Here is a 17,984-nt window from a genome sequence, read left to right as displayed (position 1 = left end):
GATCACATCCATTTGATCAAGCTCCAAATCCAAGATAGCACATAGAGCAAACAACACACGGAGAGTAGACATCTTCACTACAGGTGAGAAGATTTCCTTCTGTGCATAACCCTTAGCAACTAAACGTGCTTTGTATTTGGGTTTGTCATCAACACATTTGATCTTATAAACCCACTTGTTAGGAATAGCTTTCCTACCTTTGGGCAAATGCACAAGCTCTCGTGTATTATTTGCATACAGTGATTGCATCTCAGATTTCATAGCAAGCTCCCACTTACTTTTGCTCTCGTGTATTATTTGCATACAGTGATTGCATCTCAGATTTCATAGCAAGCTCCCACTTACTTTTGTCGTCACAAGACTGGGCCTCTTTGTATGTAAGAGGCTCTCCCTCATCAGTCAACAAAACACAATCCAAAGATGATTGAAACCTCTCTGGTTGACGTCTCTGACGTGTAGATCTCCTCACCCAATGATCTACATTTGCCGGTAAAGGGTCTTCATCCTCAGGAATGATTCCGTTATCATTTAGCGGCTGATTTTCAGCATTTATACCCTGCTGTAAATTATTTTCAGCCTGCTGGTCATTGTGTTCTACCCCATTTTGTGCATCTATTTGTCCATTCTCTTCTGGCTGTTGCACAAATGGTTGCTACTCATTTTCAGCATCAATAGGCACCATATTTTCAGCCAAGGAAGGCTTTATGGCTGGCTTGTCATTATGAAATTTGACCCTCTTTTTATCATGGTCTACATGTGTAGCATTATGGAGCAATTTAGCCTCATTAAATACTACATCTCGGCTACGTATAACCTTCCTGTAATCAGGTAGCCATACTCTGTAACCCATCTCACCCTCATCTCCATAACCCATGAAGATGCCTCTGATGGATTTCATGTCTAGCTTAGTCCTTTGATCTACAGGCACATGCACAAATGCCTCGCAGCCAAAAAACGCAAATGGTCATATGAAGCAGGTTTGCCAGACCAAACCTCTTCGGGGATGCCATTGTCCAAAGCACGATTTGGAGAACGGTTGCATACATGAACTGCAGTTTTCAAAGCTTCTCCCCAAAATTCTTGCAGAAGATTAGCTCTGGACAACATGCAACGTATCCTCTCACAAATTGTGCGGTTATATCTCTCAGCCACGCCATTAGATGATGGATTATAAGGGGTTGGTAACTCCCTTTTAATACCATGCATCTCACAAAAAACATTAAATTCACGTGATACATACTCTCCCCCATTATCTGTTCTTATGGCCTTTAACTTGAGACCCTTTTGTGTGGTCACAAAAGCATGAAATCTTTTAAAAGCGTCAAAAACATCACTCTTGTTTTTAAGTACATACACCCAAGTCTTTCTACTGAAATCATCAATGAAAGATACAAAATAGCGTGCACCACCATGTGAGCTCACAGGCATAGTGCAAACATCTGAATGTACTAAATCAAGAGCATGCAACTTTTTAGAGACACCAAACGAATAAGAGAACTTCACTTGTTTACCAAAGATACAATCTTTACAAAATTGAAGGCAAGGACCTTTTACATCAAATCTCCCAAGAGAGGAGAGAACCTGCAATCCTTTCTCACTCGTATGGCCAAGTCTCTTATGCCAAAGTTCCATTGGACAATGAACTTCAGCCATAGCAACAAACTTGCCAAGTAAGGCCTTGCAATGCAAATAGTATAAAGTTCCCCTTTTGCTGCCCTTCCCAACCATATAGAACCCTTTTGTATTTTTCAAGAGCCACCACCAAAAGTAGTGAAGTAGCCCTTTACATCCAGCTGCCCAACTGATAGCAGACTCTTCTTATTGCCAGGCACATACCTAACATCATGCAAAACAAGTTCTTGGCCATTTTCCAAAGCCAAGTGAATGGTGCCAACACCCTCAATGTCACATGCATAGTTATTACCCAAGTAAACTTTACCCAGGTTACCTCAGTGTATGTGGCAAAAGACTCCAAAGAAGGAGTTACATGAAATGAGGCACCACTGTCTACTATCCAAGACTGGGACAGCCCATCATGTGTTGAAAGCAAAGCGTCAATAAGATCTAGCTTCATGATATACATATCACTTGCCATAGCCACAACATCATCAAAGACACTCGAAGCTACAACAAGTGCTTCGTCCACATCAACATTTTCCTCTATGACCACACTAGAGGCCACATTGGCCTTGCCAACATCCTTGGAAGAAGAGGAGGTGTCATCATCACCTTTAGCATCTTTTGCATCCTTCTTCTTCTTACCCTGCTGCTGCTTCTTCCTCTCGAGCTCTTGCTTGTAAAATCTACAATCAGGCTTTTTATGCCCTTTGCGTCCACATTGATAGCAAGTTAAATCTTGAGATTTTCCCTTGCTCTTACTTCTACTCTTGCCCCTGTTAGCTACATTGTTCCTTTTCTCTGACCTGCCTCTTACATGATAAGTTGTGCCACTGCCTTCACCACTGGCTTTCCTCCTAATCTCCTCATTGAGAATGGAACCTCTTACACCATCATAGGTTAAAGCAGCATTGTTTGACAATGACACAACAAGCGCTTCCCAACTGTCAGGCAAAGTCATCAAAAGAAAGATAGCTTTCAACTTGTCATCAAATGGTTGCAGCCCTGAATCTTGAAGTTGACTCAAAACACCTGTAAACACATTCAAATGCTCAGATGCAGGCTTTGCCTCATCCAATTCCATGTTTACAAGTTTCCGCATGAGATGAACTTGATTCATAGGAGTTTTATTCTCATACGAACTAGTCAACTTCTGCCAAATAGCATGTGCAGTGTCAAGACGCTTAATATCAGTAAGCACATCATCTGACACAGCCATTTTGATATAAGCAATAGCCTTTTTGTTCAGCTTTGCCCAATCTGCATCTGACAAGTTTTCAGGTTTTGCTGCGAGCAATGCATCTTCGCAATCTTTAAGGAATAGAATGCCTTGCATTCTTTCCTTCCACAAATCAAAGCCAGTGCCATCAAATCTTTTGATTTCCATCAAAGACTTTGACTCACTGCTACTTGTAGATGCATTGGAAGCCATTTCGATGCAAAACAGACCAAAAATTCACTGCTGTAATTTTATAACAGCAGGCTGCAAGTTGCAATTTTAGCCTCTTACAAGCTCAGAGAACATTATAGAAGTGCAAGAAAACGTAACACTGGGTTACAAACACTTTATCCAAAGTGTACAACAGTAAAAGAGATAAATTTCAGTAGTAAATACTGAAATTTCAGCACACACATGAAGCATACATCTTGTGCATGAATGCTCCAACTTCAACAATAAAACCAAAGTACATTTGCAACAACCTCAAACCTGCACAACTATTGCTAATTGGACTATTTTCTTTTTTTTTTAATGATTAAATCTCTTTTCTAGGATATGTTATTATGTGCACTAAGAACTGTTAAAAGATTGTAGCTACAGGAACTGCCATCAAGAACGGACGAACTCTGATGTGTCATTTGATGGGTGACGGTAAACATCGCGAAGGAGTTTCCGTAAGTTCGGTGGAAAGGGCCGGGTTACAAGTGCCCCTGATGCGTCACATGATGGGTGACGGGTGCATCAGTAAGGGGGCATCCCGTAGGCTAAGGAGGAAATTCGAACTGAGTAAGAAAGTACGCGTAAGAACGCAAGCACAAGAATAAAGCAGGAACAGTCGCAGGAGGACAGATGTTTTCCCGCGAGGAGTTTGTGTCTACATTGCATCTGTGTCGTGTCCTGCACCCGGGGATGCCTGGAATGTGTCCGTGTAGCATTGTTTTCACTAACTGAGTGAGTTTTTAAAGTTTGAACATGTTCACACTTTATTTTATAAAGTGACCGGTCACTTTTAAGTGACCGGCCCCTTTATTAATAAAATAAAGCAGGCAAGGCTCTTATAAAAAAAGCCAGCGCTAAAACCAACGCAGGGGGGGCTGAATTGCGATCTCTCTCCTCTCTCTAGAAAACGCGATTTTCTCTCTACTCTCTCTAGGAGCGCCAAGCTCTGCTTTTGGACCCCTATTCCTGCCGGGTGTCAGACCCTATAAAAGGGTAGCCAGCGTTTCAATCTGCAAGAGCCAGAAGCAGCAAAAAAGCACTAGCGCTAGGATTCTGGAGCAGAGACTGGCGACAGAATCTGCAAGTGTTCGCGTGACGATTGAGTACGGAGGTCGATTCTCCGAGCAAGGAGCGACAGGTATAAGGTGTTGATACAAATTGAGAATTGTTGCTTTGTGTGGTTTGTTTTGCAGGAATCTCCCGTCTCACAGGAAGGCCCTTCACGGGAAGTACGGCTTCACGCCTAAGTCCCTTACAGGAAAGTACGGCTTCACGCCTAAGTCCCTTACGGGAAGGACGGCCTTGTGCCCAAGCCCTTTACGGGAAAGCACGACCCTCGGGTCTAAGATTACAGAACGGAGGGGTTTCCTCGGGTTCTCGTGCTTGTATAAGAATTCTCCCTGAATAAAAGAATACTCTTAACGGAGGGGGACCAGCCTATCTTCTGGTCCCCAATACTGTGTCGATCTTCTCCCTTCTCTCCCTTTTGCAAAGTATATTATTTTTCAGATTTCTAAGTGCTCGTGTGCGCTCCCGTTTTGTGACAATGGTATCAGAGCTCCTACTCCTCTCTTTCTCTGAAAAGGACAATTCCGGGAAGAACCATGTCGAGCCAAGGGAGAAGCGTTGAAGAGGAGCTTCAACAAGTGCAAGCTCAGCTTGCGGAGTTGCAACAAATCTTACTGTTGCCAGACGTCCAAAAGCTTTTGGGCGGAATGAAGAAAACGAATGGAACTGATGCAGCCAAGCATCCAGACAACACTATTGGCGTGAGACCACAGGAGGCAAGAGAAGAAGAACGTGCCGAGGTGCACAAAGGATCTTCGGATCAGAATGAACGGCCTACTTCACAGCAAGGCTAGGAAAAAGCGCTCTCTTTGCTAGACGACAGCAAGGACATCTCTATCTCATCTCCATCTTACTCTCCTGATTATACTTCTATTTCTCGATCATCTCGTCAAAAGAAGGAAGCCGCTACTACTGCCACTCCCCTACATCAACCTAAAGATAAGCCTCGATTCAAGAAGCATGGTCGCAAGTCTCAACATCGCATGAGAGTCTTCAAATCGGGCGACAAGGACATCAAGTTCGAAACCTACAACGGACGGAGAGACATCTCCAAAGCACTGTCCTTCATCAGACAGTTTGAAGTCGCCTTTACCAATGGGCACTTCACAAAAAAATCCAAATTACGCCATGTGGGGATGCACCTCAAGGAAACGGCAAGTAATTGGTGGTTAGCCAAGATTCTGGAAGGTTCTCAGGCCAGAACTTGGGAGAGCTTCAAATCTGAATTTTATGAACAATTTCTTCCGCCTGACTTCAAGCAGGACATACGGAAGGAATGGGACTAGCTTGCCCAAAAGGAACATGAAAGAGTAACGACTTATGTGGACAAGTATTGGTCGGTTCTTCTGAAGGTCACTCCCTTCATGAAGATTGCCGACGAGGAAAAGAAAAGAAAGTTCGAAGCGGGTCTCCAACCGCAGCTTCGAAAGAGTATGAAGGTGTATCCGCATGATACTCTTCAGAGGATGATGGAGTCAGCAATCATTGCTGAGGATTTGCACTCAACTGGGACGCCCAGAAAGATGGAGCATAGCACTTACCGTGCAAGACAAAGAGAGGTCTACGATGACCAAGGGGGCCAAGGAAGAAAACGTCCTCCATCTAGAGACAATGATCATTCTAAGAAGCCAGAGGGCACTGGCAAGCGAACCAAGTATCTTTCTCCTACCCAACTCCAAACTTTCAGAGAGGAAGGAAGATGCTTCTATTGTGGCGAGAAAGGACATATGAAACCGGACTGCCCTCTAAAGCAGCAACGGCAAGAGCAAGCCTCTACGAGGCAAGAGAAAGCAAGGAAGGAACCTGCACCGCCAAGCTCGAACTCAATCCCAGATGTTCAAGGAAACACACAATCTGAGAAAGGGAAGCGTCAACTTCTGAAGGGCTGGGGGCCTTTGAACAACCAGCGAGTACTGATTCTTTATGATCCAGGATCCACGGATAACTTCATCTCCCTGGACAGTGGATACTGCGGAACGAATTGTGCCTCACACCGGCTCAGCTTGGCACACCAGTTACATCCGGATCGGCATTCGAGGGGTTGACAACCAATGCAACTCCCGTGCAAGGACAGCCCAATCTTCGGATTGGCGAGTACAAGGACCGCAAATCATTTTTTATGGCACCCATCGAGGGATGTGATATCATCTTGGGTATGCCATGGCACTTCCACATGACACCTATTCCCAATTATGTGGAAAAGACCCTCACTTTTGATCATGGGGGTAAGAAAATAAAGATTCAAGCTGATGCAGGAGATTGGCAGTTCCCAATTGTAAGCCATATCTCCATTAAGAAAGAAATGAAGAAGTGTGTCTCTGCTTACTTGATTTTTGCAAAGGATAAAACTAGTAGGGACTCTCTCTCTAGTCTGGAAATTAAGCATCTTCAATTTATTGAAAAGTACAAGGATTGTTTCACGGAAACACTTCCTGATGAACTCCCTCCGGTACGCCCGGAAGATCACCGCATAGATCTCATACCGGGTAGCTCGCCTCCCAATCAACCCCCTTATCGGGTGAGTCTTGCTCAGCAAGAGGAAATTTTGAAGCAAGTCAACGAGCTTCTAGAGAAAGGGTTAGTACGGCCAAGTGCTTCACCCTACTGCTCTCCAGTTCTACTTGTGCAGAAGAAAGATGGCACGTTTCGAATGTGCATAGACTACAGGTCTTTAAACAAGATCACGATCAAGAATCGCTTTCCGATCCCTTGGATTGATGATATACTTGATAAGTTGCAGGGTGCAAGTGTCTTTAGTCGCATAGACTTAAAGAGTGGGTATCATCAGATACAGATCGCCCCTGAGGATGTCCATAAGACTGCTTTCCGCACAACCTTTGGACTATATGAATTCTTGGTAATGCCTTTCAGCTTGACCAATGCTCCTGCGACGTTCAATCGCATGATGGACCGCATTTTCAGCCCGTATCGAGCTTTTACGAGAGTATTCTTTGACGACATACTCATCTTCTCTAAGTCAGAAGAGGAACATCGGAAGCACTTAGACTTAGTGTTTCAAGAATTGCGAAAGCATGAGTTGCATGTGAATGCAAAGAAGAGTGAGTTCTTTCTCTCTAAGATACACTATCTCGGCCATATAGTCTCCCACAATAAAGTGAGTATGGATCCTCCCAAGATCCGAGTGGTAGAAGATTGGCCTATTCCCACTACGGTACATGATGTACGTAGCTTTCTGGGATTATGTTCATATTATCGAAGGTTTGTCCGAGGATTTGCTCATGTAGCAGGACCACTTCATGATTTGACAAAGAAGAAGATTCCTTTCAGATGGGGATCGAGACAACAAGGAGCTTTTGATCGGCTCAAGTACTTGCTAAGCCATGGACCTATTTTGATAGTGCCTGACTTGAGGAAACCATTTGAGGTTCACTGCGATGCTTCAGGCGATTGCATCGGAGCAGTGTTAAACCAAGAAGGCCATGCAGTGGCTTACGAAAGCAGACGACTTAAGGATCCAGAGTTGCATGCATCAATCTACGAAAAGGAACTCACGGCTGTGATTCACGTCTTATCCAACTGGAAGCACTATCTTCTAGGAGCGGATGTTGTGATCAAGACTGATCACCAGAGTTTGCGGTATTCTCTTACGCAAAGGAAACTATCTGAAAAGCAGATGAGATGGGCAAACTTTTTGTCTATGTTTCACTTCCAGATCCTTCACACGGCTGGGAGTAAGAATGTAGTCGCAGACGCATTGTCTAGGCGGCCAAGGATGAACGCTATCACTTCGGTGTATCACCAAGAATTAGAAGCACTACCGGATTTGTATCCGAATGATCCAAACTTCTCTACCATCTGGGGAAAGCTACATCGTGGAGAGAATGAGTTTCCCTATTCCATTCGGGACGGTTATCTCTACGACCATCAGGCCATATGTGTGGCGGAACCATTAAGAAAGAAGATCAAGGATGAAGCACACGCTTCGCCTTATGCGGGACATCGGGGTATTCTCCCTACGACCTTAGCAATGGAAAGATATTTCTTTTGGCCTAGCCTTAAAGCAGACATTGATAAGTATGTCAGGGAATGCTTGGTTTGCCAAAAAGTGAAGTATGATCGGCATAAGACGCCTGGGTTGCTACAACCTTTGTCTGTGCCTAATGAACCTTGGGAAAGTATTGCGATGGACTTCATCATGGACCTCCCTAGAACTCAGACTGGAAATGACGCGATCTGGACCATTGTGGACAGGTTTAGCAAGCAAGCACACTTTATACCAGTCAAGAAAACGATCAAAGCAGATCATATGGCTAGGGTCTTCCTGGCACAGATCTTTAAGCATCATGGAATGCCTAAGTCTATTGTGAGTAATCGAGATCCTCGCATGACAGGAATTTTTGGCGTGCCTTGATGGATAATCTTGGTACGAAGCTGAATTTTTCATCTACCTACCATCCTCAAACGGACGGGCAAAGTGAGATAGACAATTTCACAGTATTGGATATGTTAAAAGCTTATGTGTCATACCGACAATCTGACTGGGAGAAATATTTGCCTCTTGTCGAGTATGCGTATAACAATACCATACACTCATCGACGGGGAAAGCACCTTTTGAGATTCTCTATGGTAAGCCTTTGCTTCCACCCATTCTTTTAACTAAGGACAAGATCTTTGCAGCAGATGAGTTTGTCCGGGATTTGGACACAGCCTAAGGGCAAGTTAGGAGAGCTATTCTACGCTCTCAGGAAAAGCATAAGAAAGCTGCAGACAAGCACAGAAGGAATCTAGACTTAACAGTCGGACAGTTAGTCTTACTCAAGTTTGAGAAGGCAAGACTTAAGAAACAAGCGTCTCATAAGGGGAAAGTGGTAAAACTTTCTACCCGTTATTATGGGCCGTTTAAGATCACTAAGCGAGTGAATGATGTCACTTTCTGATTAGAGCTACCGCCTAATTGGAAGATCCATAATGCTTTCCATGTCAATTTACTCCGGCCGTATGTGGGACCGCCTCCAAGCCAGTCTAGTGCTGAGGAACCTCCTGAGGTTTAGGAAACAGAAGAAATACTCCAACAGGAGCAGATAGTAAGTCATAAGGAGCGGTCTCTCAAATCCGGAAAGATAACACGGAAGTATTTGGTTAAGTTTAAGAACTATTCGAATCTAGATGCTCAGTGGATGACGCAGGAGGAATTAGCAGCTTATCCCAAGATACTGGAGGTATATGTCCAAGCACTACAGTTGAGGTCAACTGTTTAGCAGCTAGAGGGATGTTGTTAATTGACTATTTTCTTTTTTTTTTAATGATTAAATCTCTTTTTTAGGATATGTTATTATGTGCACTAAGAATTGTTAAAAGATTGTAGCTACAAGAACTACCATCAAGAACGGACAAACTCTGATGTGTCATTTGATGGGTGACGGTAAACATCGCGAAGGAGTTTCCGTAAGTTCGGTGGAAAGGGCTGGGTTACGAGTGCTCCTGATGCGTCACATGATGGGTGACGGGTGCATCAGTAAGGGGGCATCCCGTAGGCTAAGGAGGAAATCCGAACTAAGTAAGAAAGTACACGTAAGAACGCAAGCACAAGAATAAAGATGGGTTCAATGAAGCTTTTTACGAAAAGCAGCAACAGTCGCGGGAGGACAGATGTTTTCCCGCGAGGAGTCTGTGTCAGCATTGCATCTGTGTCGTGTCCTGCACCCGGGCCCCGAGGACGCCTGGAATGTGTCCATGTAGCATTGTTTTCACTAACTGAGTGAGTTTTTAAAGTTTGAACAGGTTCACACTTTATTTTATAAAGTGGCCGATCACTTAAACTTTATTAATAAAATAAAGCAGACAAGGCTCTTATAGAAAAAGCAAGCGCTAAAACCAAGGCAGGGGGGGGGGCTGAATTGCGATCTCTCTCTCTCTCTCCTCTCTCTAAAAAACGCGATTTTCTCTCTCCTCTCTCTAGGAGCGCCAAGCTCTGCTTTTGGACCCCTATTCCTGCCGGGTGTCAAACCCTATAAAAGGGTAGCCAGCGTTTCAGTCTACAAGAGCCAAAAGCAACAAAAAAGCACTAGCGCTAGGATTCTGGAGCAGAGACTGGTGACAGAATCTTCAAGTGTTCGCGTGACGATTGAGTACGGAGGTTGATTCTCCAAGCAAGGAGTGACAGGTATAAGGTGTTGATACGAATTGAGAATTGTTGCTTTGTGTGGTTTGTTTTGCAGGAATCTCCCGTCTCACGGGAAGGCCCTTCACGAGAAGTACGGCTTCACGCCTAAGTCCCTTACAGGAAAGTACGGCTTCGCGCCTAAGTCCCTTACAGAAAGTACGGCTTCGCGCCTAAGTCCCTTACGAAAAGGACGGCCTTGTGCCCAAGCCCTTTGCGGGAAAGCACTACCCTCTGGTCTAAGATTACAGAACGAAGGGGTTTCCTCGGGTTCTCGTGCTTGTATAAGAATTCTCCCTGAATAAAAGAATACTCTTAACCGGGGGGGGGGGGGACCAGCCCATCTTCTGATCCCCAATACTGTGTCGATCTTCTTCCTTTTGCAAAGTACATTATTTTTCAGATTTCTAAGTGCTCGTGTACGCTCTCGTTTTGTGACAACAACTGAGGTAAAAGCTGCTGCAAAATGTATTTTCAGCAATACATAGACTCAATGGGAAGCATCCACAAGTAAATACATGTGTTAATTGTCACATAAACCTCCTGTATATGTGAGAGAGGTCTCAAACTCTGCTCAATTGTACCACAAATTGCAATACATGACACAAAATGTCTAGAATTGCATCACATTTGCAAAAGCCCCAAAAGTTACTGCACAATTTGCTGAAATTTCTGAAAAATCAGCAAAAGCCCTAAATTTCTCAACTCGAATCCCCGAGAATTTCTCTTGTAATTACACCTGTAAGCGTAGACTTGAATAATCTTGCACTAATGTGCAAAACCCCCAAGTTTAAAGTGACAACTTGCTGAAATTTACTGAAATTTCAGAAATAGGGCAAAACCCCCAATTCTCCGGGTGGATTGGTGTTGCCCAAAGTGTCCCAAATGTACCTGTAACACTTGTGCTTGCTGTAATTAACAGAAAAAACCTGTTTTTGAAGAGAAACAGCCCGAAATGACCTGTTTTCAACCTGTTTTCAGCATATAAGCACTTGCGGGCTAAGGTATTGTCTTCCTTGCTGTTTTTAGAAAGAGAAAACTACGCAGGAGAGAGAAAATGAAGATTTCTCGCGAGGGAATGAGCGCGGGAGTAGGGAACTTGGCTCTGATACCAGTTTGAAGTGAGAGAGGGGCTAGCAATGGGTGTAGAAGAGCCCACGAGCAGAGAGAGAGTGAGCGTGAGCGCTGTTGCAGAGAGAGGGAGAGAGGAGATCGTACGATTTCTTAGTGTGTTTCTTGGGCACACCACTAAAAGCCCTATGTTTTATTATTATGTAAGGGTACAAACTTATGACCATTTAAATGGCATTTGGGTGTGAACACACCCAAGTATAAAAGAATGAATAAATGAGTAAGAGAGGCTATAAGAGGGCCTTTAGACCCAACACCCCTAGGCCGACATCTGCAAGTTGGTCCCCTTCTTCAGGGCTTTGACACGTCAGCAGTTTGTTACAGAAACCAGCAGAAGTACTAGCGCTAGCCTCAGAAAGAGAAGATTCTCCGTTGTTGGCGACTGATACCATGTGAGAGTGAGCAACGGAAAGAGTGAGCCACACGTGCCAAAAAAGCTGGAGAGAGAGAGAGAGAGAGAGAGAGAGAGAGAGAGAGAGAGAGAGAACACAAGTGCTCTGCAAATGATGCTCTCAATACACAATCTGTGAATGACTACAAGACCCTAAGCATTCTATTTATAGAATCTTAGGTTGAGGTAGGGCAAAAATGGGTAACTGGTGCAAAAAACATAAAAGCCCAAAAATGGCTAAAAATGTGTGCACCCAGCCAAGCTCAGAAAATGACCGGCCAGACACGTGCTAAAAGTGTCCGCCCATGCAATCTACATGATGTGCGATGGGTGGCCAACCCGGGAGAATCACTAGCCGTACAAAATGGCGAAGCAACGGTGGTGTAACTCTAACAGAAACCAGGCCCTATTCTCAATTTTCGATTGCAAAAAGTTGTACTATGAAGAGCTCTACGGGTCGGCGTGAGCACCTGAAGGCGAGCAAGCGATGGCAGGAGCGCGGGAGTGCAAGCAAACGGGAGAGAGAGCACAAGCAGACGGGAGAGCGGAGCAGAGGGAGAGAAGCAGGAGACCCAAACTGAATTTCCTCCAAACTTTGGAGTCTCTGCAAGTCTCTTATTAATTATGTACAGATTTCATACCTTAAGCTTTAGAGTGTCCAGCCATTTTTTAAAAAGGCCATTTAACTTGAGGGAAAAGAAATCAAGAGACTTGTCGAAAAAAAAACTTGACGATTCCAGAGGGAACGCGTGGAGAGAGAACGAGAGCGTGTGCCAACACCTGGAGAGAGAGAGATCAATTTGTCCTCAACACACGCACAGGCTCCACGCTGGACTATTCTCGAGGTCAGCATACCCGCTTCGACGTCTCTCTCTCTCTCTCTCTCTCTCTCTCTCTCTCTCTCTCTCTCTCTGAGAACGCTCTCTCTCTCTTTGCGCTGTTGAGAAAGTCTCTCTCTCTTGGCACTGTTGAGAGTCTCTCTCTCTCTCTCTCTCTCTCTCTCTCTCTCTCTCTCTCTCTCTCTCTCTCTCCGCTCCACCAAAGAGGGCATGGTCTGCTGAAATTCACTGCAACACAAATTCTGGTAAAGTAAGGAAAAATATAGCATGCAAAGCAATCAATTCTCTGATTCCTATGCAAAAGCAGTAAAATTCAGTAATTTGATCAATGAAATTACTGTTTTTCTATCAAAAATCAGCGAATATAAATGAAAATCTGATTTCCGTCCAAAAATCAGTAAAAATCAGTAACATATCTTTTACACACAAGCGTATGAGAAGAAAAACGCACAATTTCAGCGGTTAATTACTAAGAATGAATTACGCGAACTCGAGGTTCCCCGACTCGAACCAATCCGTAGGTGTGCACACGGTCCTTCGTGCAGCCAAGCCGGCTCTGATACCATGAAACGAACACGGAGAGTGGATCTCCCAACTACAAGGACCGCCTAACAGACACGCAACGAGCGAACCACCAGACCATAGCCACCATCCGACAGCTCCCCCATGCTGGGGCCAAGTCTGAGGATGTAAGCGTGCACCTGTAAGACCGAGCGTCCCATGGAGGTGAGGTGACCTCGCGTACTCCTAGCCTCACAGGCTAACCACTGGCACTCTGCCAGTGGGGGTCGATAACTACAAATGAGGCCTTGGCCTCCCTTTTTAATAATGGCCGGCCACACTAGCCGAGTTCACACTACGTCCGCCCGGACATTGGACGCCCATCCTGACAACGTCTAGCTAGACTAGATCCCCTCCCCTATTAAGCGGGACATAACACCCAAGGAGGAGGTTCCTAGATGGTTGCTACGAGTTCTTGCCGTCGTTCCCAGCACGTGGCGCATCAAATAGATGGCCACGATGATGCCTACGTGTGGCTCTTACCCGATGCTACGCAGCCCTTGTTGACCATGTAACATGGCTAATATTTGAAAGGAATAAGCACCATAATCAAACAGACTTTGAACTTTCCCTTTTAGTGTGCCTTTTGGGCCCAAATACTATTAGTATTAAGGGGATCTTTCAAGATCCCTCTCTCTTTCTTTGCTTTGGCCTCCACTCCCACATTAGATATAGTAGAGAAGAGAAGTGGCAAAGCCTTCACAAATGCAGAGTCAATTTGAAGTCACAAGCCCATTACTTATGGGGGGGAAATCCTCTCTCTTTCTTTGCTTTGACCTCCACTCCCGCATCAGATACAGTAGAGAAGAGAAGTGGCAAAGCCTTCACAAATGCAGAGTCAATTTGAAGTCACAAGCCCATAACTTATGGGGAACAAATCCTACTACAGCGACATGACCATGAAAAGGCCAGATAATGGGGGGGGGGGGGAGGATCAAGTCGAGTACAGTGGAAGCTTTTGACAGAAATGAATGTGCACACTAACATACATACCCGCTTGTCTCATCAAAAACATAGCCTGAATCATTTGCATCATTAGTTGCATGGCCTTCCCCTGGAAACATGGCAAGAGGAAAACTGTTAAAAACATGATACAGGAACACATGTAATCGCATGTACAGAGGAATTGAAAAACCTTGATTGCTGTTGTTATTTCCAGCAGCATTCTGATTGTCGTCCTCTGCAAACATATCCATTGAAGCTTGTGTTGAGCTCCCTGATCCCTGATTGTCCCTGACTGTGCTTGTATCTTCAGGTAAAGGATTCTCTGTGGCCGTTCCATTCGAAGGCTCAGAGAATGCTGCTCTAACTTCAACACCTCTTTTTGCTCTCTCAAGAGACTCATAGCCTTCTGTTAAAGACGACAACAAAACCAACAGACCATGACTACTTGATGCTGACCCAAAATGGAAAGCTACACGCTCCAACCAGCTGACACTCTGCAAAAGAAAAAGGAAAAAAATTGGTTGAAAACCGCTTCAGCTCACCTGCTTCTCGTTCAAATGTCTCCTTTTCCTCATAGTAGACATCTACACAGATTTTCACCAAAAGAAGAAGGTTATAGTATTAAACCAGGTAGAAAGAGGGAGAAGAGGGGAAAAGGGGCCCGGGGAAGGGGGGGGGGGGGGGGGGGGGGAGGGGGGGGATTTTGCATGGAATATGTAAAAAAATCACATTTAATCTGAGGATTGGAAACAGATGAGCACTTTACTTACTATATTCCCCATGATCTAGTAATTTCATAGCATCTTCTGTTAGCGTATCGAAAAGCTCCTTGGTATGAGCAGGCATTTTTTCTCTCAGGTGCTTATCCTTTTCAGTTGAGGTCGATTTCAATCTCCTCAGTGCCTTCAAGACCTGAGTGCGCAAAGCCATTCACCATGCATATGGCAAATAAATCAGCAACAAGAACTTTATCAAATCTCTCAGAAACACACAAACTGCCTGAGTCCAGCCATTTATCTTCCCCTTGACAAATCATATAAACAAGTGTTCGCTAAATATTAACGGATAATCACTCTCAATGCAACCTTTCACAAACCTGGGGAACATTTGATGACTATCTAACCAGTAAACCATTTACATGTCTATCTCCCCCTTAACAGAGGACACAAACAGGTGTTTGCTAAAAATTAATGTTAAAACAGGCATAATACTACAAATAAACCCCAGTATAAAATAGGCTAGTCACTTCCAATGTAACTCTACACAAACCTGGGACACCACCTTCAATGTCCAAAAGCTACCAGAAAAACTTCCTTTCAAAAATTCACTTACGAAATGCTAGACAAAGGGTGCACCGTTTCTCCTGGTTGAAGAGCATCTGCAATCCTGCGTTTGATGGCAGCCAAATCCTTGGACAGCAAAGTGTGCTCGACCTCTTCTTCTGCATATCGCTTTAAATGTTTTGCAGCAATAGTTGTATCAACTTGGACACTGTCTAGCCAAGCATCCTAGTAAAAACAGAATGTGGTAAGACATGCAGACATTCTGAAAATCATGTCAGAACAAAGGAAGTGTCTTCTACACCTTAATATTTTCATTGATATACTCTACATAATTCCCATGCTCGTCAAAATAGCCCGCCTCCCTTTCCTGTTTCAGATTGAAAGGTTCTAAGGAAATCTCATCTTTTTCTTCTTCATCTGAATCCTGCAATGATAAGTGGTAATGTCAGTACAGAATCTGCTCAGATGATGAGCAACAACATGGACTTGGGTGTGTGTGAACACAATGAATGTGAGAAAGCACGGCATTGTGACTAACCTAGAACACCAATGCTCACAAAAAATATGAAGTGTGTCATACTCAAACACTGAAATTTGAGCATCAGCAATTGCACAATGCAGAAGAATGACAGTTAAAGGATGATGACTTGAACCCAGACGTGTGCAATACAACTGGAAATTGTAGGGAAGAACAAAACTGTTAACAGCAAGAACAAATACCTCAAAATCTTCTTCAGCTTCATAAACATCGGTTGGAATGGAGGTGTCATCATGATGGTCCAGAGTTACACTCCTTTTAACAGCTCGTTCAGTAGCAGCAACTCGAGGGTCTGTGGACTTGATGGGATTATCATCTTCTTCGCCCTCAAATATCACACTCAAATTCCTTCCTGACCTTTGGCTTTCCTTTTTGCCTTTGGGAAAACGGACCTTCTTCTCTCTATATACATCCAGAAACCCTCGTTTGAGCTTAAAGCGTATAAAGTACCATGAGAACATACCAAGTCTTGTTACAGAGACCATCTGCATAGAGCAGAGATGCCCTAACTGAGATACACCCTAGCCCATGTAAACTAAGGGGACCATTACCTGTGTTCATCGTCGGGCTCTGGCTCATCGTACGAAAAACGGCCGCGCTTGCGTTGTGCCATAGTATAAGTCGTCTTCTTTCTCTCGTCATATAATTGTCGCACAGAGAGAGAGAGAGAGAGAGAGAGAGAGAGAGAGGAAGATTGTTTTAACGTCGTAGGAAACTATCCCAAGAGACCTTAATTATTAAAGATCTATCCGACGGGGAGAGTTGCTCAAGACCTTTTAAGAAAGAGAGAGAGGTCCCCAAGACATGACTAAGTGGCATAGTGCATTTAAGGGGAGGGGGGGGGGGGGGGGGGGGGGATTCTATGGATGGGAACTCCACGCGCTGCCATCGAAGTGATCTATGTTGTAGACGACTGTTAAAACTGAACTCGCAAAGAACTAAACCCAGACAGGGGGCTGCTTCGGTTTAGTTCTAGGCTAGCCCAAGTTTATCGTTTATAACATTAAGTAAAATGACAATCCATTTACATGCACGCAGATGGTCGATGTGGTTAGCCCAAGCCTCAAAAGGAAATGGGGCATGAGGTCGTGGGTTCCAGTCTGGGTCGCTCAAGGGCGCCACCTTTTTTTTTTTTGGGGGGGGGGGGTGGGGGGGGACGTCCACCTTCGAATGCCTACATGCCTGCCTCCGTCGTTGATCCCATTACTCGCCCCCACGTGCACCTTTGTGTCGCTTAGTGCCATGGAGCGGCTGGATACCCAGTGCCCACCGACTCAATTCCTGCCCATCGATTTGGCGATGGGCGGCCAAGATATTATTCTAAAGGGAAATTTGTGAAAATTCCCAACATACCCCCTCAAATTTCAAAAAAATTGAATGTACCCCTCGTGCTGACCTCCCAAACATCTCTACAAACAATTTTTGGCCTACCCCTTAGTGATGCCTCCCCTTTTTGCTAATGAAAAAGGAGAATTTTCTTTTTAAATAGTCAATTTTTTGATTGGTGGACAAGTTAGTGGATGCCAAGAAAACGATGAAACAACCGGCATCTTGATCTGGAGGAATCTATATCTATATTTGTCTCTATCTTAAAAATGGGTCTACATTGAAAACAGATAACTGAGGCTCCAAATCATTGCTAAGCCAAATAGGCAAGCTATCGTCCAGACACGCACTAGACTACCACCATCACACATAGTTGTATTCGCCGTTGTGTCATAAAATCTAATATCTAACCAACCCAAATGATTTTCTCATATTAAACTGATCATTCAATGCGGGAGAATAAACGGGAACAAGGGTTAGAATATTGACATGTGCTTACACATCTATCACAACACCGGGCCAATGGTAAAGGGATCCAAATGAGAGATGGCATGTCAAAGAGCAAGGCTAGCCAATGGAGCTTAAAAGGCCTTAGGGTTAGCTTCATTAAATACCTCCAAAGGTTAGTGTTAAAAGTCCTTTGACCTTAGGTAAGCTAGGGCTAAGCTTGAGGTGGGACCCGACCCAAGCTTGAGGTGCTTGTCGTGCTTGCTGACTAAGGTGCT

At 44.4% G+C, this 17,984-nt stretch overlaps 1 protein-coding gene across 4 annotated transcripts in view; it reads right to left on the bottom strand.

The window, feature by feature from the left end:
• The window catches only part of LOC147441070 (CD2-binding protein-like protein), a 54,031-nt gene extending 37,392 nt beyond the window's left edge, over positions 1-16,639 (bottom strand). For 2 of the 4 annotated variants that reach the window (XM_086482803.1, XM_086482804.1), the window contains exons 1-7: positions 16,485-16,639; positions 16,116-16,335; positions 15,697-15,819; positions 15,468-15,620; positions 14,883-15,024; positions 14,655-14,696; positions 14,161-14,518 (exon numbers count right to left, since the gene is read on the bottom strand). In XM_086482803.1, coding sequence (XP_086338929.1) covers positions 14,161-14,518; positions 14,655-14,696; positions 14,883-15,024; positions 15,468-15,620; positions 15,697-15,819; positions 16,116-16,335; positions 16,485-16,546 — 1,100 coding nt within the window. In that variant the 5' untranslated portion in view covers positions 16,547-16,639. Of the gene's footprint in view, positions 1-14,147; positions 14,519-14,654; positions 14,697-14,882; positions 15,025-15,467; positions 15,621-15,696; positions 15,820-16,115; positions 16,336-16,484 lie in introns of those variants that run through there. The other 2 variants (XM_086482805.1, XM_086482806.1) reach the window with 2 other exon arrangements.
• Positions 16,640-17,984: the final 1,345 nt, after the last annotated feature.

Source organism: Adiantum capillus-veneris, chromosome 15, assembly GCF_014529385.1.
Source record: "Adiantum capillus-veneris isolate H3 chromosome 15, ASM1452938v2, whole genome shotgun sequence".
Taxonomy (NCBI): Eukaryota; Viridiplantae; Streptophyta; class Polypodiopsida; order Polypodiales; family Pteridaceae; genus Adiantum; species Adiantum capillus-veneris.
Note: the sequence above shows the minus strand (reverse complement) of the source record. Positions and strands in the feature narration are given on the sequence as shown.